At 34.6% G+C, this 21,659-nt stretch overlaps 2 protein-coding genes across 2 annotated transcripts; both read left to right on the forward strand.

The window, feature by feature from the left end:
• The first annotated feature begins 8,567 nt into the window (after window positions 1–8,567).
• Window positions 8,568–12,659, forward strand: LOC11425212 (uncharacterized protein C16G5.07c). The gene is made up of 4 exons (XM_024777783.2): window positions 8,568–8,892; window positions 8,980–9,223; window positions 9,313–9,467; window positions 12,287–12,659. The coding sequence occupies exons 1-4, from the start codon at window positions 8,723–8,725 to the stop codon at window positions 12,321–12,323; spliced, it is 606 nt and encodes a 201-aa protein (XP_024633551.1). The 5' UTR covers window positions 8,568–8,722; the 3' UTR covers window positions 12,324–12,659.
• Window positions 12,660–14,859: 2,200 nt separating this feature from the next.
• On the forward strand, window positions 14,860–21,622 carry LOC112420256 (uncharacterized). The gene is made up of 2 exons (XM_024779010.1): window positions 14,860–15,802; window positions 21,540–21,622. The coding sequence occupies exons 1-2, from the start codon at window positions 14,860–14,862 to the stop codon at window positions 21,620–21,622; spliced, it is 1,026 nt and encodes a 341-aa protein (XP_024634778.1).
• Window positions 21,623–21,659: the final 37 nt, after the last annotated feature.

Genomic DNA, 21,659 nt, shown 5'->3' on the forward strand with positions numbered 1-21,659 from the left:
TAAGAATTGTATGGAAGAGAATAAGTTTCTCTTTGAAGTTATAAATAGAATAGCAATCACTGCTATATAAACAGAGTCTATACTATGTATTTATTATGCAATCTGCATAGAGAGAAATATAAACAATAATACATTAAACAGTTTCAACTTTATTTTAGTTGCGATTATTATTATTCTGATACCCAACAGTGGTATCAGAGCACTTGGTTCGTTATCACTAATCCGCTGCGATTATTGTTCACGGTTACTATTCTCACGTGTGGTTGTATACTTTTGTAATGATTGTTAACGTGTACTAAATTTGTTCAAGTATACGATAATACATACAATATTGCTTACGTATATTGTACTATTCACGGTGAAATAGTGTTTTCTTGTTCAAAACCATGGCAACAAAATTTAAGATTGAGAAGTTTAATGGGAGTAATTTCTCACTGTGGAAATTAAAGATAAGGGCAGTTCTAAGAAAAGACAATTGCCTAGATGCAATTGATGGCAGACCTGCAGATATCACTGATCAAAAGTGGAAAGAGATGGATGACAACGTTGTTGCCAATTTGCACTTAGCAATGGCAGATTCGGTATTATCAAGTATTGCAGAGAAAAAGTCTGCAAAGGAGATCTGGGATGCTCTTATTAAATTGTACGAGGTCAAGTCACTTCACACAAGAATTTTCTTAAAAAGGAGGCTCTACACTCTCCGAATGAATGAATCCATATCAATAACAAATCACATAAATACCATGAATACACTATTTGCTCAGCTCACAGCCTCAGATTTCACAATAGCTGAAAATGAACGTGCAGAACTTCTACTTCAGAGTTTACCTGATTCATATGATCAACTCATCATCAATATTACAAATAACAATATTGTTGACTCTCTTCATTTTGATGATGTTGCTGGTGCAATTATTGAAGAAGAATCTAGACGCAAGAATAAGGAAGAAAGGTTAGAAAAGCAAGCAGAGGCTTTAGTGATGGCGAGAGGCAGATCAACAGAGCGAGGATCTAGTGGGAGTCAAGATCGTGGTAGATCAAAACCTCAGAGAAGGAAGAATTTCAAATGCTACGGTTGTCGTATGAGCGGGCATTTGAAAAGGGAGTGTTGGAACAACAAAAGGAATGAAGAGAAGACATCAGAAGCGTCAACCTCTCAAGGTTGTGTAGCAAGTACCTGAGATGATGGAGAAATCTTGTATAGCGGAGCAGCAATTAGTTCTAAAGGTGGAAATGCGCTCAATGATGGCTGGATAGTGGACTCAGGTGCCACATGGCATATGACTCCACGCAAGGATTGGTTTTGCACCTATGAACCTATCTCGGAAGAATCTGTATTCATGGGCAATGATCACACTTTAGAAGTTGTTGGGATTGGTACTGTCAAAATAAAGACACATGATGATACTATTCGCAAAATACAAGGGGTACGTCACGTAAAGGACTTGAAGAATAATTTATTGTCTATTGGGCAATTGGATGACCTCGGGTGCAAGATCCACACTGAAGGTGGAAACTTAAAAGTAGTAAAGGGAAACCTCGTGGTGATGAAAGCAGAAAAGCTCACTAACAATCTATACATGCTTGTGGGGGATACATTGCAAGACGCTAATGCATTGACTGCTGTAGCGAGCCAAGAAGAAACGACAATGGTGTGGCATCATAAACTAGGCCATATGTCGGAACGTGGTTTGAAAGCTCTTGCGGAACAAAATCTTCTACCTGGGCTCAAGACAATGAATTTGTCTTTCTGTGAGCACTGTGTGACAAGCAAGCAACATAGATTGAAGTTTTCCAGAGTAACTACTAGAAGCAAATACATACTTGACTTGATACATTCTGATGTGTGGGAGTCACCACAAATATCCATGGGAGGAGCAAAATATTTTGTGTCATTTATTGATGATCACTCTAGGAGATTATGGGTGTACCCAATCAAGAAGAAGTCAAATGTGTTTACCGTATTCAAGGAATTCAAACCACAAGTGGAACTTGAAACTGGTAAAAGAATAAAGTGCTTAAGAACAGACAATGGAGGAGAATATGTAGATGGTGATTTTTTGACATTCTGCAAACATGAGGGTATTACAAGACAATTCACAGTTCCACATACGCCTCAACAGAATGGTGTAGCAGAGCGGATGAATAGAACTCTCTTAGATAAAACAAGAGCCATGTTGAGAACAGCAGTAGTGGCTAAGTCTTTCTGGGCAGAAGCTGTGAAAACCGCCTGTTACGTGATCAATCGATCTCCATCAACCGCAATTGGTTTGTAAACACCAATGGAGATTTGGAACGGAAAGCCACCTGATTATTCTTCCTTACATGTGTTCGGATGTACTGTGTACGCAATGTACAACTCCCAAGAAAGAACAAAGCTAGATCCAAAGTCTAGAAAATGTATATTCTTGGGTTATGCTGACAACGTGAAAGGGTATCGCTTGTGGGATCCCACTGCTCACAAGCTTGTTGTTAGCAGAGATGTAGTCTTTGCAGAAAATGAACTGCAAAGTGAGCAGAAACATGACAACACTGCCAAAGAAACTACTGCAGTGGAGATAGAAATGAAGTCTAAAGAAGATGATTCTTCTGAAGTAGAACCAGATGAACAAGTACCGGATGAGTCCAATAATACAAACGTTCGACGATCATCACGTCAGATTATAACACCAACCTGGCATTCAGACTATGTAATGACAACTCATGATGCATATTGTCTTTTAACAGAAGATGGGGAGCCATCAACCTTTCAGGAGGCTGAAAGAAGCTAAGATGTTTCTCTGTGGATGGCAGCAATGCATGAAGAAATGGAAGCCTTACATAGAAACAAAACTTGGGAACTTGTTCAACTTCCCAAGGGTCGGAAAGCCATCGGGAACAAATAGGTATACAAGATCAAACGAGATAGTAATGATCAAGTAGAACGATATCGTGCAAGACTGGTGGTTAAAGGGTATGCTCAAAAAGAAGGTATAGATTTCAATAAAATATTCTCCCCAGTTGTTAGACTCACAACTATCAGAATAGTTTTAGCTATGTGTGTTGCGTTTGATTTACATCTTGAACAATTAGATGTAAAAACTTCTTTTCTTCATGGAGAGCTTGAAGAAGAAATATATATGCTCCAACCAGAAGGTTTTGAAGAACAAGGAAAGGAAAACTTGGTTTGCAGGTTGACCAAATCTCTATACGGTCTAAAACAGGCGCCTAGATGTTGGTACAAGAGATTTGATTCTTTCATAGTTAGCCTTGGATACAACAGACTTAATTCAGACCATTGTACATACTACAATAGGTTTGGTAATAATGATTTTATCATTTTGTTGTTGTATGTGGATGACATGTTGGTGGTAGGACCCAACAAAGATCAAGTCCAAGAATTAAATGCACAATTGGCTAGGGAGTTCGATATGAAGGACTTGGGGCCAGCAAACAAGATTTTAGGGATGCAAATTCATCGAGATAGAAAAGATAGGAATATTTGGCTTTCTCAAAGAAATTATTTACGAAAAGTTTTGCGGCGCTTCAACATGCAAGATTGTAAGCCAATATCTACCCCACTTCCTATCAATTATAAATTATCCTCCAGTATGAATCCTAGCAATGAATCAGAGAGGATAGAAATGTCTCGAGTACCCTATGCATCAGTGGTGGGAAGCCTTATGTATGCCATGATATGTACAAGGCCAGACATTGCACAAGCAGTGGGAGCGGTTAGTCGATTTATGGCGGATCCTGGTAAAGAACATTGGGATGCTGTTAAGAGAATCCTGAGATATATAAAAGGAACCTTAGATGTTGCATTATGTGTCAGAGGATTGGAATTTATTGTCAAAGGTTATGTTGATTCAGATTTTGCAGGTGATCTTGATAAAAGAAGATCTACTGCTGGTTATGTGTTCACACTTGCAGGAGGAGCGGTAAGTTGGTTGTCAAAATTACAATCTGTCGTAGCTCTATCTACTACAGAAGCTGAATATATGGCAGCTACGCAAGCTTGCAAGGAAGCTATTTGGATACAAAGACTAATGGAAGAACTCGGGCACAGTCAACAACAAATTGTTGTGTATTGTGACAGTCATAGTGCATTGCACATTGCAAGGAATCCAGTCTTTCATTCGAGAACAAAACACATAGGTGTTCAATACCATTTTGTTCGAGAAGTGGTAGAGAAAGGGAGTGTTGATATGCAGAAAATTCACACCAAAGACAATTTAGCAGATATTATGACAAAGTCAATCAATGCTGACAAATTTACATGGTGTAGATCCTCCTACGGCATGATCGAAAGTTCACAAAAGTGACTTTAAGTGGGAGATTGTGAAGATGTAAAGTTACCTTTAAGTTATTGAAATTGTCAACACCATAAAAGCTTTTTACTAAATAAATGGTGATAGAGTTTTTACCGTAAGAATTGTATGGAAGAGAATAAGTTTCTCTTTGAAATTATAAATAAAATAGCAATCACTGCTATATAAACAGAGTCTATACTATGTATTTATTATGCAATCTGCATAGAGAGAAATATAAACAATAATACATTAAACAGTTTCAACTTTATTTTGGTTGCGATTATTATTATTCTGATACCCAACATAACTCACACTTGTACACAAGAGTGTCTTTAATGTTGCATAGATAACTCTTGCAAATAAACGTTAGACACTACAAAAAAATGTGCTTGATTGCGGCGTTTTTTTTAGGAGGTTTTAAACAACTCCCACAATTTAGTATAAAAGTGACGCCTGTGTAACAAATGCTTATTATTTGGTTTTTTCTAAATTACCTTTGAAGAATGGTGGGTAATTTACCCACCAACCAATGAAAATGAGCAATTTATTTGTGGGGTCAAGATAGTTCATGAATATGTGCTTATGTGGCTAATGTGTATTGGTTGGGGTAAATTACCCATCATTCTTTCATGGGTAGCCTAGTTGCCACCTTATTATTTTGTGGTGGTTTAAAACTTCCATAAAATTGAAGAGATTTTTTCCCTTAATTTTTTATTCAGGAAACGACGAAACCCTTTTGTGTCTCTTCAGCGCAATAGTAATGTGCACGTGGAGTCCACACATGCGGAGACATGCTCCCTTTCACCACACGCGAACCACATTTGCTTCCATCTGCCTAAAGTCGGACCCACGTTACGAACTCATAGCTCACGTAACGTACTAGCGACCCAAATCTCACAAGATGGTGTGAAGGCTTGAGAATTAGAACTATGTTGAACCCCTTTAATAGGTTGGGCCTCGTACTCTTAAAACTACAAGGGCAAGCCATCACTTGGTTCTCTCGATTAATAGGCTTGGAGGATAACTGTTTTAGTCTGAACTAAGTCCCAATCTGTGACGGATCTGGATATCCTCTCTTACGGGTCGAGAATGACCGTCGTCATATAGACACCCCTCTAAACCACACTAGAATAATGACCTCTTGGGTCAAACTGGGAATACATACAATAGTGGATTAACAAAAAACTCAATTCATTACTTTTCAAGTAATAATTATTACCATGAGAAGTTAATGTCTCAATACTTGCTTAACAAAGAAGTTAGTCACCATCAAAACCTAGATGATCCATTTGCACTAGAGAGAGAAGAACTTTTATTTTGCATCAAAGACCTTATTGTTCTATTCAACCTTGACATTAAGCGTCATACCTTCGTGCAGAAAAACCTTGAGCATACCCTTTTCCATCTTAGCTGTAATTGGATGTTTGCTATCAGTGGCGGATCTTTTCTATGACCGGCGGGGGCCACGGCATCCCCCATATTTCCCTTATATAAAATATTAGTAGTATATTATTGTTAGATTTCCACTGTTGCAGTGGTAAGGGGGTTGCCATAGAATTCTTAAGGTCGCAGGTTCGAACCTATCCCTACCTTGTTTTTTTACATTTTATCTTCTAATTTTAAATATTGTGTTAAAAAAATTGCAATTGTGGGTAGAGGTGTCAAAAATGGGCCGGCCCATTGGCCCATATTGTTGGGTCGGGCCGGACCTAAAAAAACTAACCAAAACGCACTCGGGCTTTTTCGGCCCGAGCCCATTTGGGCCATACAAAAGTTGGGCCGGGCTCTAGAATTCACGAACCAGTCATAAACGGACCGGGTTGGCCTATTTCTATAGTCAGACCCGGGCCGGCCCTTTTGACACCTCTAATTGTGGGGATTCAAACCCCAATCTTAGATACTTTCAAAGATTATATACCACTAAGCTGGTTATTAAACACTATTAATATCTGATATCATTTAATATATATTCCATAGAAGTTTAACATCCCAACAAATTAACTCAAGATCCGCCACTGTTTGCTATATTGCTCAGTTAACTGTCATTTTAACCTATATTGGAATCTAGGGTAATTCATAATTTGTTCATATGTGAATTGTGGTGATTGTTCGTTACATGAGTTATGTGAGTTATTAATTGTTGATGTTTTTTTTTTTTGAAAGATTTAATTGTTGATGTTATTAATTATATGATGCCATCTTTTCTTCAATTGTAATTGCAATTGTATGATGCTATCTGATGTTAAACCTTGTTCGAATGTATTTGTGGTATGGAGAATATATATATATATATATATATAAACACACACACTAGCGGAAAGATGGGCACTATCGTGCTCTACTGCGCTAATGCATGTGATTATTTTATTATGTTTGTTGGTATAATTTTGATTAAATTTTAAAATATTAATGGAAATTATTGATATATTGATGGCTAAATTACCTTTTTGGTCCTCTAACTATTTAATCGGTATCGGATTTGTCCTCTAACTAAAAATTGATTTATTTCGGTCTTCTAAGTTTCTCACTGTTACTACATTTAGTCCTTTCTGTTAGTTTTATTCAAATAAACGTTAGGGTTTGTGTTATGTGGGTCCTCTAACTTTATTTATTAGTATCATTTTGGTCATATTCCTTGTTAAGGTATTATGATTAAATAGTGACTGATATTATTGGTAACTGTTATGGTTCATATGTATGTGTGAAAGAGGAGGTCAGATATCCACATAAAACAAACCCTAACGTTTATTTGAATAAAACTAACAGAAAGGACTAAATGTAGTAACGGTGAGAAACTTAGAGGATCGAAATAAATCAATTTTTAGTTAGAGGACCAATTTGATACCAACTAAATAGTTAGAGGACCAAAAATGTAATTAAGCCTATATTGATTTATAACAAAATATTGTCAAGACATGTAACAAAGTTATTTATGAACTCAACATATTTTAGTTTGTCTGCATATAAAATAATGATTTTTCCTTGTTTATTCTAATAGTAATTAGTAACATTATAACAAAACAAAAAAAAACATAAATGTATAAATGAGGCTTAATTACTCATTTGGTCCCTTAACTTATTTTTTGGTTTCATTTTGGTCCCTTAACTATTAAAAGTTTCGTTTCGGTCTCTTAACTTATTTTTGGGTTTCATTTTGGTCCCTTAACTATTAAAAGTTTCGTTTTGGTTCCTTAACTTATTTTTTTGTTTCGTTTTGGTCCCTTAACTTATTTTTTGGTTTCGTTTTGGTCCCTTAACTTATTTTTTGGTTTCGTTTTGGTCCCTTAACTCTAATACATTCATCCTAGCATAAAGGACCAAAGTGGTTGACGGAGGAAGAGTTAAAAGTGGTCTATTCTAGACCTTATTAATTTTGTTAATTTTAACCATTCGATCTATTTATCATAAAATGGACCATTAGATCTTCACCTTCTTATTCATGATCTTCATAAAATAATGGTAAATAAGTGAAATACCTAAAATACCCATAATGCCAAATTAAAAATTCCAATTTCTTTTCCTGTTCTTCTCCAACGAGCAACAACAAAGAAAAATTTGGGCAAAGAATAGCAACAACAATCAACACAGGTTCAACAACAAACAACAAGAAATCCAAACAAATTCAGGTTAATCTCTTCTCATATCAAATAATTCATACAACATCAACAAACACAAAATCAAACCAAAATCTATCCATTCTCATCATCATCTCCATCTGTTCTCAAACTAAAAAAACGTAATCCAAGAACCACATGAAAAGCATGTGATTCATGAAGCAGGAAGGGGAAAAAGTGTCACCGCGGCTAAAAAACCATCACCGCCGTTCATGTCACCGCCGTTAAACCCATCGCCGCCGTTAAACCCATTGTTCCCACCGCGTGCGACCTTGAACCACCACAGATCCATCACTGTCAGCTGCCAGTTCCTTCTGCACAGATCTGTGTTTATGGGTTTGGGAAGAGAAGGAAAGAGGAAAATAGATGTTGATCTTGTTCTGTTGATGCAAAGAGGAAAATAGAGAATTAGATTTGTTTTTAAACATTGTTGTTGTTGATGTTGTTCTGGGCAACTTTTTTTTTTTTTTTAGAGAGAAAGGATGATTATAGTGTTGATGATGATATTTTTCTTTTTTCTGGTTTCTTGTTTTAATTTATTTTTCTGGGTTATTTTTTACACATTATTTTTCTGAGTTGGTAATCCTCGTGAACTTAGCTCAATTGGTAGGGACAATGCATAAAATATAAAATATGCAAGGTTCGAACCCCGGCCAAAAAAAAAAAAACGTTGGTAAATAACCAAAAATAAAGGGAAGAGGTTTTAGTAGGGTGTTTAGTAAAAGCAACCGGGAAGTGAGAACAACAAAACTTGATAAACACGAAAGAAGGGATAGAAATAGGGTTTCGCTTGCACAGAATTCCCAGGTCACGAAAATGGCTAACATTTTGAAACCTAATTCAGCTAGAATCGCACTGCGTGCTATCCCCCGCCCGTTCGCGGCAGCGGCGGCATCAGCTACACCAGCATCCATCCCCTCCCGATTCTCCTCAGTTCGCTGTATTTGTTGTTTTAACAGCCGACACCGCTATGATCATAAGCCTGTGTTAGTTAAATTTATTCTCCTTAAAGAGGTTTTGCAATAATAATAGTAATATCATTATTTAAATCTATTGTTTGATTTTTTGATCAGGTATTATTGGCAACCACCGATAAACTTCGGAATTCACTTTGTGCCGGAGCAGACAGTATATATTGTTGAGAGATTCGGAAAATACTTCAAGACTCTACCTACAGGCGTCCATTTTTTGAATCCTTTTGTCGATGAAGTTGTTCGCGTCCATAAGATATGGATAGAAACCCTCAAATTTCATCACGATTTTCTTTTGACCAAGGATCAACACACCTTGTCCATAGATGCTTGGGTTGATTTTAAGGTCTATCAATTTTCCCCGATTATTACTTTTTTTGGTTCTTGTTGATTTGTTTAGCAACCTTTTTATTATCATTATTCTTTTGCGTGCAGATTGTGGATCCTAAGCTTGCTTCTTATGTAGCTCAGAAAGTCCCCTTAGTGCTGTCCATGAACTGGCTGAAATCAGTATCTGTAGTGAAATCCGCAAAATTACTTTGGAAAACTTCAATAATGAAAAGGAGAATATTCTGCCTAAAAACGTTGTGGTGAGTTTAGTTCCTTGAATTGGTTGTTTATACTATGCTAGTCATTGTTCATTCTTTTTATGGAAGCATTTAGATACTTCTGTTTTAAGGCGTACATTAAAATACTTTTTAAAAAGAATATACCTGTTTAGATGGAACTTAGACTTAATTTGTATAGAGAATATGAATTACCAGTTCAACTTATAATTTGATATTTATCTGAGTCTGAGGAGAGATCTATGTGAATGATATCAACGAATCTATATCTGAAATAGCAAGCAATTGCTTAAACTTGCTTCCATTTCTGACAGTGTACGGTTTAGGATTTTAGTTAGATGCTATTGTAATTTGTAACTATCTATGTGAGTTCAAATTTGAAAAGTTATATTTGGTATTAGTTCATAATGCCTAGATTTCCGTAAACGGTGATGCTGTTATGTTATGAAATTGAACACATCTATGTTGGATAGTTAGTGCTGAAGCTTATACTGAATAATAGTAAACCCAAGTATGTGTAATGTTAAGTAAATTTGTTGGACTATCAAAGTTGAATCGTTGTGGTATCATGTACTTTTTTCCTAAGAATCAATGGCTTATTTTGGAATTGAAGTATAATGTAGTAAGCATTTGTGGATGCTCCATCAAACACTACTGCTATATATGTAATGAATCTATAAAACTTGTGTTTGTTTGTGCATTCCTACATTATTTTGGTTTGCTGGTTTGACATTGCTTTCATTAATGTTTTTCGTAGAGGTTTTTTGTAGTCTAAAGTATTGTATTCAAGTTTCAGTAAAGTTTTGTTAAACAGTCTAAAACTAAATTATCTGCAAAGCAGTGGTTATGTTCAAACTTAATTGCAACATATTATTGTAACTTATTGTTGTTTGTTATATATTCGGCCATGGTATTTTTATTTATTTTTTTAATTTAATTTTTGTGTGAATTATGGGTTACTTTATTTATTCATATTGTATACATGGTTATGATAACTTTTTTTTTCTTTTTAGGAAATCATGATAACTTTTTTTTTATTTTTTATTTTATGTTTTTTTAGAGGAAAATACTTGTAGCATTTCGTTACTTAAAATGTCTTCAATACATTCCGGTATTTTAACAAAAATCTGAAAACTAACTGATAATGTGGCCGCCTTAGTTAATTTATGAGGAGCTTCATTTGCTTGTCTCCTCACAAACTCTACACTTGAGTTTCCATAGTACTCCCTCCGTTTTAAAATATAAACAAATTTTACTTTTTAGGTTCATTCAATTAATTATATTAATGATGTATGTGGTTTATAATATGGACCACATACATCATTAATTGAATGAATCTAAAAAGTAAAATTTGCTTATATTTTAAAACGGAGGAGTAAGACCTAAACAAAGTTCTACAAGCCTGAATCATAACCAAATTAAATAGCATCATGTTTAGTGGATAAAAAGCTATCGACTACCCTTTTTTCATCAAGCTCAAAATTAATTGTACCAAGATTAAGAACGTGGACCCATTCCAAAGCAGATAAAAAACCAAAAGCTTCTCCTAACTTTTTTTTTATGTTGTATGGTAGTAATGTGTTTAATGTGTTGGGAGTATGAAATCAAAACCTTTTTTTTTAATGATTGGCATTATTTTGTTTGAGTTGAACAAATTGTTATCAATTTTGTTTGAATTGTGGTTTATCTTTATACTCTTTTGCTTATTTTTTGTTAGTTATGTTAAAAAAAATATTTGATTGGTGTAATGTATTTAATTTTCTGAGTTTGGGTTAAAATTAAGGACATGAAAATGTGATTTGTTTTTTCTGACCCTCTTGTAAAAAGAAATTCCATGTCTAACCCCCTATAAATATTATTCATCAAAATGATCCACTTTTTTTTTTTTTTTATCCATTTTTTTTGTCCTTTTCCCATTCCCGTCATTTGAAACGGAGGGAATGAGCCGCTCTCTAACACATGTCAAATCTTGACTGGCCATGTAGGTTTGACTGTTTTTTTTTCTTTCTACCGCCATTTGAAATGGCGGGACAGAATTTTAATTTATTTTTTTTCGTTTTTTGTTTTTTTGGGCAACATTTGTTTATTTAAAACACAAATAATAATGATAAAAAAAACAAATGTTGCCCAAAAAACAAAAAACATAATTATTATTTAAAACACAAATAATAATGATAAACAAAAAACAAAAAACATAATTATTATTTGTGTTTTAAATAAACAAATGTTGCCCAAAATAACAAAAAACGAAAAAAAAAAATTAAAATTCAGTCCCGCCATTTCAAATGGCGGTAATGGAAAAAAAAACAGTCAAACCTGTATGGCCAGTCAGGATTTGACATGTGTCAGAGAGCGGCTCATTCCCGCCGTTTCAAATGGCGGGAATAGGGAAAAGGACAAAAAATGAAAGTGGATTATTTTGGTGAATAATATTCATAGGGGGTCAAACATGGATTTTTTTTTTTTGACAAGAGGGTCAGAAAAAAAAAAATTCTGAAAATGTTGATGGTGCGTGGGTTTTAGACTAGTATAATATCTACGACCAATAATCCTATTCTACAACGCTAAATAATTTTCGTGTAGCAAGTTGAATACTTTATAAGGGAGAAGACCCATAAAATCTACAAGTAGTGTTTAAATTCACTTGCGTAATTGTCTTAGATCCAATATAGTGGACAATCCAGCGAACTTCTATTGTGACCCAACAATAACTTACACAGAAACTAAACCTTAACAAATATGAACCAAAAGCTATGAGTTTGTTCTTCCATAGGAGTCAACTCTTGAATCATCTGCATTGGTATTTTATAATGGTGAACTTAATCATCACAAAATTGTTGCAGGATTCCATTAATGTGCGTGCAAAAAGGTGGGGAATAGAGTGTGTTGGATGTTGGATAGATAACTCCTGCAAAATTGTTGCAGGATTCCGTTAATGTGCGTGCAAAAAGGTGAGGTGTAGAGTGTCTTGAATAAGGAAGGTAAATCCCTCGGTTAAGGATTTGACTAATCCTTACATGAATTCTAGCTTCTCTTTTTCATGGATTGCTTAATGTTTCCTGCCAAATACTTGGACACAACACAATCTACATTTGCTTGAGTATGGAATTTTTTGTCATTTGAATATTATTTAAAAATAATGTTTTTTTTATGCTTTTTGCCTCTCAGTCACTCAATTTTTCACTCTTAGACCATCTCCAATGGCCAATTTAATGAGACATTCAACACCAATTTCCCCTCCAATGGTGTGTTTAAAGTGTGTTGAATGGTGGAAGAGAAGAGAGAGAAGGTGAACCGATTCAACACAATTGAACCCTGCCAGGCCGGACACGTGGCGACGCGGAATTGGCCCAAAACGGGCGCGTGCGTTACACGCGCAGACAAGGCGCGTGACGCGTCAGACGTGCGGAGAGAGAATGACTTTTTTGGATAGATAATGACACGTGGCGCGTTTTAATTGGCTGTCCGGATTCTTATCATTTTAATAATTTGACCTCAATTATTTCGTTGTAAATTAATTTTAAAAAAAAAAAAATTACCAAAATTCATGATTTTTTTTCCTCTATAAATAGAGACTTGGATCATTTGATTTGGACACAGAAAAAAAAACCAAGTTTTTCACTATCTTCATCTTATTATTATCTTTCTATTAGCAAACTAAGTGAAGTTTTAATCTTATTTTTTGTGAAATGGATCCCAATAATAACCATTTCAACACCCAAAATTTTTCTAATTACCCATATAACTACGAAAATCCCAACATTTATCCAAATCCAAATCAATTTTATAACCAACGTCCTCAAAACATACATCAAAACGTACCTAATTTTGGTTTTTCACCAAATTTCAACCAGTCATCCTCTGTTCCAAACTTTCATCCATATTATGGATCTATGATGAGATATCCATCTCAAACACCCCCGTTTAATGGTTATATGCCAATGGGGAATGAAAATTTTCCTAGTGTTGATGCAAACCAATATCCTGAATTTTCAACACAAATAACTTCTGGTGGCATGGCAGTTGCTGATGAAGTCACTCCAGAAGATTCAACTCCTAAGAGCAAGAGAAGTAAGGAACCAGCATGGAACACTCAACAAAATTTGGTTCTAATTAGTGCATGGATTAAATATGGAACAAGCAGTGTTGTCGGGAGAAACCAGAGAGGAGAAACATATTGGGGTAAAATTGCTGAGTATTGTAATGAGTATTGCTCATTCGATTCTCCCCGCGATCTAGTTGCCTGCTGAAACCGTTTTAATTATATGAGCAAAATAATAAATAAATGGATTGGTGCTTATGAAAGCGCTAAGCGTATGCAAGGAAGCGGTTGGTCGGAAGATGATGTTTTGACAAAAGCGCAGGAATTATTTGCAGGTGGGAAGAATATTCAATTTACTTTGAATGAAGAATGGCACGCTCTCCGTGATCAACCACGTTATGGTAGTCAGATGGGAGGAAATGTTGGGTCAGGGAGTAGTGGATCTAAGAGATCTCACGAGGACTCTGTAGGATCTAGTGCTCGTCCAATGGGTAGGGAGGCAGCTAAAAAAAAAGGTAAAATGAAAAGCAAGGGCGAGACATTGGAGAAGGTGGAAAAGGAATGGGTTCAATTCAAAGAATTAAAAGAGCAAGAGATTGAACAATTGAAAGAGTTAAATTTGGTGAAACAACAGAAAAACAAGTTGCTGCAAGAAAAGACTCAAGCTAAAAAAATGAAAATGTATCTAAAGTTAAGGGACGAAGAGCATCTCGATGACCGGAAGAAGGAGCTGTTGGAGAAGTTGGAGCGTGAGCTGTTTGAAAATTAATTTTAATCAAATATTTGTTTGTATTCAGTCAACATTATCAGTGTTGTCTAGTCCCGACTGTTTGCTTTAATATTTGTCAGTGTTGTCTAGTCCGTAGTGTTTGCTTTAATAATTATCAGAGTGTTGTCTAGTCCTCACTGTTTGCTTTAATAATTATCAGTGTTGTCTAGTCCCGACTGTTTGCTTTAATATTTGTCAGTGTTGTCTAGTCCGTAGTGTTTGCTTTAATAATTATCAGAGTGTTGTCTAGTCCTCACTGTTTGCTTTAATAATTATCGGTGTTGTCTAGTCCCGACTGTTTGCTTTAATATTTGTCAGTGTTGTCTAGTCCGTAGTGTTTGCTTTAATAATTATCAGAGTGTTGTCTAGTCCCCGTGACTTATTTGCTTTAATAATTATGTCCACTGTGTGCCCATTATTTCACCTACTATAACTTATTTCAAATCCGTCAGTGTCCACCACACAATGTACTTATATATAGGGACTCATATCTACTTTCAATTTCACAAGTCTCATTAAAATCTACTTCCAATTTCACAAATCTCATTCATATCTACTTTCAATTTCACAAATCTCATTCATATCTTCTTCCAAAAAACCTATCAATGGATCCTTTTGATTTGGAAGCCTACTTCCAAAAACGTGATGCTGAAGACACGTATATGGTCAACCGATTTATTCAGCGTCGAAAACAAATAGAGGAAGGTAGTGGATCTCGTAGTAGAAAATATTTCAATAGAGATCATGCAGCTGCAAACCAAAGACTAATTGATGACTACTTTGCCGATGCACCTACATACGACGATGCAATGTTTCGTCGTCGGTATCGGATGCAAAAACATGTTTTCCTTCGAATCGTTGGAGATCTTTCAAGTAGTGATAACTACTTCACCCAACGAATTGATGCAGCCAATAAAGAAGGTATATCACCGTTAGCAAAATGTACCACAACAATGCGAATGTTAGCATATGGTGTGGCAGCAGATGCGGTCGATGAATACATCAAAATAGGAAGTAGTACAGCATTGGAATGCTTACTTAGATTCTGCAAAGGAATCATACGACTCTATGAGGAAGTGTATTTGAGAGCACCAACCCAAGATGACCTGCAAAGAATATTGCATGTTAGTGAAATGCGGGGGTTCCCAGGGATGATCGGCAGTATTGACTGCATGCACTGGGAGTGGAAAAATTGTCCTAAAGCATGGGAAGGTCAATTTACCAGGGGGGATAAGGGAACCACCACAGTTATTCTAGAAGCAGTTGCATCTCATGATCTATGGATCTGGCATGCCTTTTTTGGATGTCCGGGAACGTTGAACGATATAAACGTTCTAGACCGGTCACCAGTGTTTGATGATGTGGAACAGGGAAAGGCTCCGAGGGTGAATTACTTTGTGAATCAACGTCCCTATAATATGACATACTATCTAGCTGATGGTATCTACCCTTCGTATCCAACTTTCGTCAAATCAATTAGACTTCCTCAAAGTGAACCTGATAAGTTATTTGCAAAACATCAAGAGGGATGTCGGAAAGACATCGAACGTGCTTTTGGAGTGCTTCAAGCTCGATTTAAAATCATCCGTGAACCAGCTCGCTTGTGGGACATAGGCGATTTGGGTATCATCATGAGGTCATGCATCATATTACATAATATGATTGTTGAGGATGAACGAGATACATATGCTCAACGTTGGACTGATTTTGAGCAACCTGGGGGAAGTGGATCAAGTACATCGCAACCATACTCGACCGAGGTGTTACCAGCTTTTGCAAATCATGTGCGTGGTAGATCCGAGTTGCGTGATCCAGATGTTCATCACGAATTGCAAGCAGATCTAGTGAAACACATATGGACAAAGTTTGGAATGTATCGTGATTGAAGATGATTTGTATCGTACTAAATAAATTACTTGTGTGTTTTATGCTTAGTTTGTTGTATTGCATTTTAAGTTATTTGTGTGCCGCGTGCTTAGTTTGTTGTACTTGAATTTGAAATTAAGAAAATAAAAATAAATTATTTTACAAAATTTTTTCTTCCAAAAATACTAAAAAATAAATAGTTAATTGTATTATTTTAATTTAATTATAATCGATAATTTTATGTAATTATAAAAACAAAAATTAAATAAGAATAAAAAATAAAAAATGGTGGGGTAGAGTGTTGAATGAAAAACCATTGGAGAGGGTAAAAGTTGAATGAGTGTTGAATAAGAGAGAGAAAATGATGTGGAGTGTTGGGAATTGAAAAAGTGGTGTTGAATGGTGAAAACCATTGGGGATGGTCTTATAAGAAATTAAGTTACGAAAGGAATTGTATTATTTTGTCATTATTTAACCACCAAATCATCCAATTATTGACATGTTTTCCGTGTTAAACACTCAACACAGGACAGGTTGACCATAAGACCATCTCCAATGGTTTTTCCTTTCAACACCATTCAACACCCACTTTTTCAATTCCCAACACTCCACATCATTTTCTCTCTCTTATTCAACACTCATTCAACTTTTACCTTCTCCAATGGTTTTTCATTCAACACTCTACCCTACCACTTTTTATTTCTTATTCTTATTTAATTTTTGTTTTTATAATTACATAAAATTATCGATTATAATTAAATTAAAATAATACAATTAACTATTTATTTTTTAGTATTTTCGGAATTAAAATTATCAATTAGTGAAATTTGGTGTAAAACCAAAATTAGGTACGTTTTGAGGTATGCTTTGAGGATGTTGATTGAAAAATTGATTTGGATTTGGATAATTGTTAGGATTTTCATAGTTAAATGGGTAATTAGAATAATTTTGGGTGTTAAAATGGTTATTATTGGGATCTATTTCACTAAAAATAAGATTAAAACTTCACTTAGTTTGCTAATATAAAGATAATAATAAAATGAAGATAGTGAAAACTTGGTTTTTTTTTTCTGTGTCCAAATCAAATGAACCAAGTCTCTATTTATAGAGAAAAAAAAATCATGAATTTTGATATTTTTATTTTATTTTTAAATTAATTTACAACGAAATAATTGATGTCTAATTATTAAAATGATAAGAATTCGGACAGCCAATCCAAACGCACCACGTGTTATTATCCATCCAAAATTCATTTTCTCTATCCAGCCCCTGCACACTCACGCGCCTTGTCGGCGCCAAATTTCAACCAATTTCGCCGCATCACGTGGCATTTTGGACAGGTTTCAATTGTGTTAAATCCTTTCATCTCTCTCATCCATCCATGTCACAATTCAACACACATTAAACACACCATTGAAGAGAAAAGGAGTGTTGAATCCCACTTTCAACACACCATTGGACTTGGTCTAACGATTCAATCATTTTACTTTTTTCTTCTTCTATTTCTATCCTTTACGTTCAAAAAAGTTAACATTGTTTTCCTTTTCTTTACAAAAATAAAATAAAATCTAAAAACCCAGAAAAGACCTCACTAAATGCATATTTTCATAAAAATAAAAAAATAAAAAAAACTCACCAGTTCATTAAAAAAAAACCAGAAACTCATATAGTTCATCTTAAAAAAAATCAAATTTTTAATTCAACGGTCCATACTTTCGAAATAACTCAAATCTTCCAAACCCAGAATAAAATAAAATAAACTTGGATTTTTGCAAAATTTATTCATCATTACCAACTTTGTTCTTTTGAGAAATGGAAATTTTCTTCATCATACTAACTTGTTCTTCCTACCACACACCCTCGTCTACATGCAATGAAAGTATTGATTTGAAAGCTGCACAATAATTCATTCAACCCACGGTACAAACAAAAACCAAAGCCTCGTCACAATTTTACATATTTAGCATGTGATTATAAAAATCTGTGTTCTACTCCATTTGATATGGTTGTCACTGGGTGGATAACGTGAAGCTTTCTTCTTTTAGATGGTTGCAAGCAAATATTAGTAAATTAAATTTTGATTTTCATTACTGGTTGACAAATCTCATTGAGTGTTTTACCATGCTTCTTAGTTAGTGTTTTTTCTTTATTTAGCTTGATGTGGTATTGGTCCTTTGTTTGTGGTATGTAACACTCTTTGAATCCTAGCCTAGCACATCGTGTGCCGGTGCACAACTATGTTAGTTAATATATTCCATTTCTTCAACAACAAAAAAACTAAGTTTTATTCCATTAAGAAGGGTTGGTTTTTTATTCAAATCATATAAATTATAAATTGGAGAAAATTTTACATTTAATGCCCAAGCTTAACACAACTATGCACAACCAAGCTAAACATAGACTGGACTATTCAACCCACAATATACATCTTAATTACACAATCTTTCTGTTTGCCTCTGATGCTTGACATCATCCTTCTTAAACAACTCGATTTCCTACCACGTTAAATGACATGATCCTAAACTTGAACCTATATGGCCAACGAACTTAGGCTCCGTTTTGTAAAAAATAAATAGTGAATAGTTGATAAACTAGTTTATAATAGATGACGAATTTATTGCGGAATATTTATAAAATAGCTTAAAGCTTATAGCATATAAGTTAATTGATTGAATTTGTAGTGTTTAATAAAATTAGCGGTTGAAGTAGATTAAAAATATGAATTTTTTTATGTAAGAGGTAAAATTGAGATAAAAATTGATAAAGTTTTAAGTTATAAGTTACTTGAAATGGCTTATCAAAAAAGATTATAAACTTATTTATATATAATAAGATATAAACTCGTGAGAAAATGACGGACAAGTCTATTTTAGTCATACAAATTTATAAACAATATGTTTTTATTGCAAAGTTTATTCTCAAACCCCCAGCTCTTGAAGAAAGAAGAAAGCAAAATCTTGAATTTTTGGCATTAAAAACGATCTATCCGTATTTGTCTTTCAGCCCCACCAACCTTGCCATCTATCCTTTCATAATGGCATTTCTATTTATATTTTAAAAACTAAGAGAAAGAAGAGAAATAGATTGAATATCACACTGAAACAATCAATTTCAAAAGTTTGGTCGATAAAAACAGAACAACCTCAATACCTTGGAAGAGCAGTAATCTTCAAGCAAATCAAGCTTAACTCTATGTCCTTGCTTGCTCTTTAAGCTTCACCATCATCTTGTCCAGCAAGTGTAACTTCCCTGATGATTCCAGCAATTGTTTGTCACATAGAAAAAGGAAGTGTTGATAAAAAAAAAACAGACCACAATTATAGTTGTCAAAATAGTGAATCATTTTAAGAAATTGGCTGAGTTTATGAGTCCAACCGAACAAAACTGCACCTGGACTTGTAAACTAAGCCGATTTCATAGTGGCCATGCACTCAGGCGGCTATGCACTGTGCCACTGTCCCACTAAAACGTTTTTGGGTTCAGCCACTATCTGGGATTGATAACTAAACTATGTTTGTTTTAATTTGAACTTTGAGATTGTTATTTGCTGCTATTGAGTGTGTCTCACATAATGTGAGAGGATGGTGAAAATTTGAGGGAACCAGCTCTTGTTTCTTGAAATGTTTTCGCTTTAGGAAATTGGGTTTTCATGGAGATATGTATGTTTGGTTTGGTGATCATTCGCGTTAGGGTGACTATATTCTAGATATATGCAATTATTGTTGGAAAAATCCAAGTCTCACATCGGATAGATGAGACTCTTGATGGAAGTTTATAAAGAAGGGGCACTCCTCACTTCACAAACTGATTTTGTGATGATGAGTTAGGCCTCAAATTTCAACAATTATAGGTTTTTAAATATTTTTTACATGGAGAATGCTTATTATAGCAAAAACCTTAATCACAAGAGGCTTGCGAATGATGTGGCAATTTTCTGTTGGGGTAATGCTACTTATCGTGAGCTTTTTTCTTGCAAATCATCTCACGCAATATTAGTCATATCTACGAGTTGTTGTAGCAAATGTCATATTTTCTATCCCACCACTCATTTATACCGCCAAATGAGAATCCTACGTTAGACACTATTCGTGATAGATTTGTGATGTCGTACCTTGCAAGAAATAGCAGTACTCTTTCTATTGGTACCTATTTAGTTTTTTTTTTTTGTCAAGTTTATTTACATTATTATTTTAGCCAAACATCGTTTCGCTATAAATAGGATTTCTCTTTTTACATTAGGTAACTCTTACTAATTTATGGGTCAAAGCGCATAGCTCAACAAGTTTACCTGAACCGTTGACTTTGACAACCATAACCACAAGTCCAACAATATAGCATTATGATAGGAATAGTTGTTTAAGGGTATAATTGAAATAATAAAAAAAGACAGTCCAAAATTTCCTATTATTTTGATATATAGTATAGATACATATATACACAACGAAATACAATAAAAAAAGGAAATGCTAAAAAGTGTTAGGGTCTTGTTAATTAGTGTCCCCGGAGCACTAGTTAATGAATCTAAAAAAGAAATATTTGCATAAAAAATATTATTTTTTACACTTTTTAAACTTTAACTACACAAGCTTCAAAATACTTATATTGTATTTGGTTTCCTTAATTTGTGCCCCAGGGCATTAATTAATACTCCCTCCAGTCCTATTTACAAGATAAAGTTGATTTTTTAGATACATTGAATAATGTATGTATCTAGTCAAGAACTTAAACTAAATACATAAATTATTTTATGTATCTAAAAAGTAAATTGTCTCTTGTAAGTAGGACCGGAGGGAGTATTGTCCTATTATGCACTCCCTCCGTTTCGAAATATAAGCAAAATTCACATTTTAGGTTCATTCATTTAATGGTGTATGTGATTTATAATATGAATCACATATATCATTAAATATGAATGAACGTAAAAAATCAATTTTTCATATTTGAAAACAGATAGAGTACATGCACAATTATACTACAAATGCATTAAATGACATTTTGTCATGTTATTTAATGAATATGCAACTCTTGTATTTTCATATTCATTATTTGGCGTGAAACACATCATTATGCGTAAAATAATTGTAGATATTAATTAGAAGGGTTAAATTTGTTTTTGGTCCCTACATTTTACGCGATTTTGAGAATAGTCCCTACATTTCAATAAATGTTTTTAAAATCCCTACATTTTTTCTCCGTTAGCGTAAATAGTCCCTGTTGTCAAATTTCTAACGTGATGCCAATGTTGGCGGTTCAATCTCGCCGGAAAACGGCGGGGAACTTCACCACGATCTTTCTCCGCAGCGTCGTAGATGCGGATCGCCACTGTTCGTCACATTTCCAGTGAAATATGTTGGTTTAGAGGGGAAGATTTGGAGGCCGAAAGCGATGATGTTATCGTTGAAAGTTTTTGCCGTTGCAGGTATGGAAGGTGTTGTGGTGGAGATTTGGTGGGGTGAGGTTGAACTTGTTAGGATGGTTTGTGTTTCATCAACATGGCAGTGATGGCAGAGACCAATTGCACTAACGAAGGAAAAATGTA

This window comes from Medicago truncatula, chromosome 3 (genome assembly GCF_003473485.1).
Source record: "Medicago truncatula cultivar Jemalong A17 chromosome 3, MtrunA17r5.0-ANR, whole genome shotgun sequence".
In the NCBI taxonomy this organism is placed as follows: domain Eukaryota; kingdom Viridiplantae; phylum Streptophyta; class Magnoliopsida; order Fabales; family Fabaceae; genus Medicago; species Medicago truncatula.

Excerpts from the sequence above, each read along its gene's own strand:
- LOC11425212 (XM_024777783.2), top strand. The coding sequence starts at position 8,723 with ATGGCTAACATTTTGAAACCTAATTCAGCTAGAATCGCACTGCGTGCT. Across the intron at positions 8,893-8,979 it reads CGCTATGATCATAAGCCTGT|GTATTATTGGCAACCACCGA; the intron begins GTTAGTTAAATT and ends TTTTTTGATCAG. Across the intron at positions 9,468-12,286 it reads TTCTGCCTAAAAACGTTGTG|GATTCCATTAATGTGCGTGC; the intron begins GTGAGTTTAGTT and ends AAATTGTTGCAG.
- LOC112420256 (XM_024779010.1), top strand. The coding sequence starts at position 14,860 with ATGGATCCTTTTGATTTGGAAGCCTACTTCCAAAAACGTGATGCTGAA. Across the intron at positions 15,803-21,539 it reads ATGTCGGAAAGACATCGAAC|GTATGGAAGGTGTTGTGGTG; the intron begins GTGCTTTTGGAG and ends TTGCCGTTGCAG.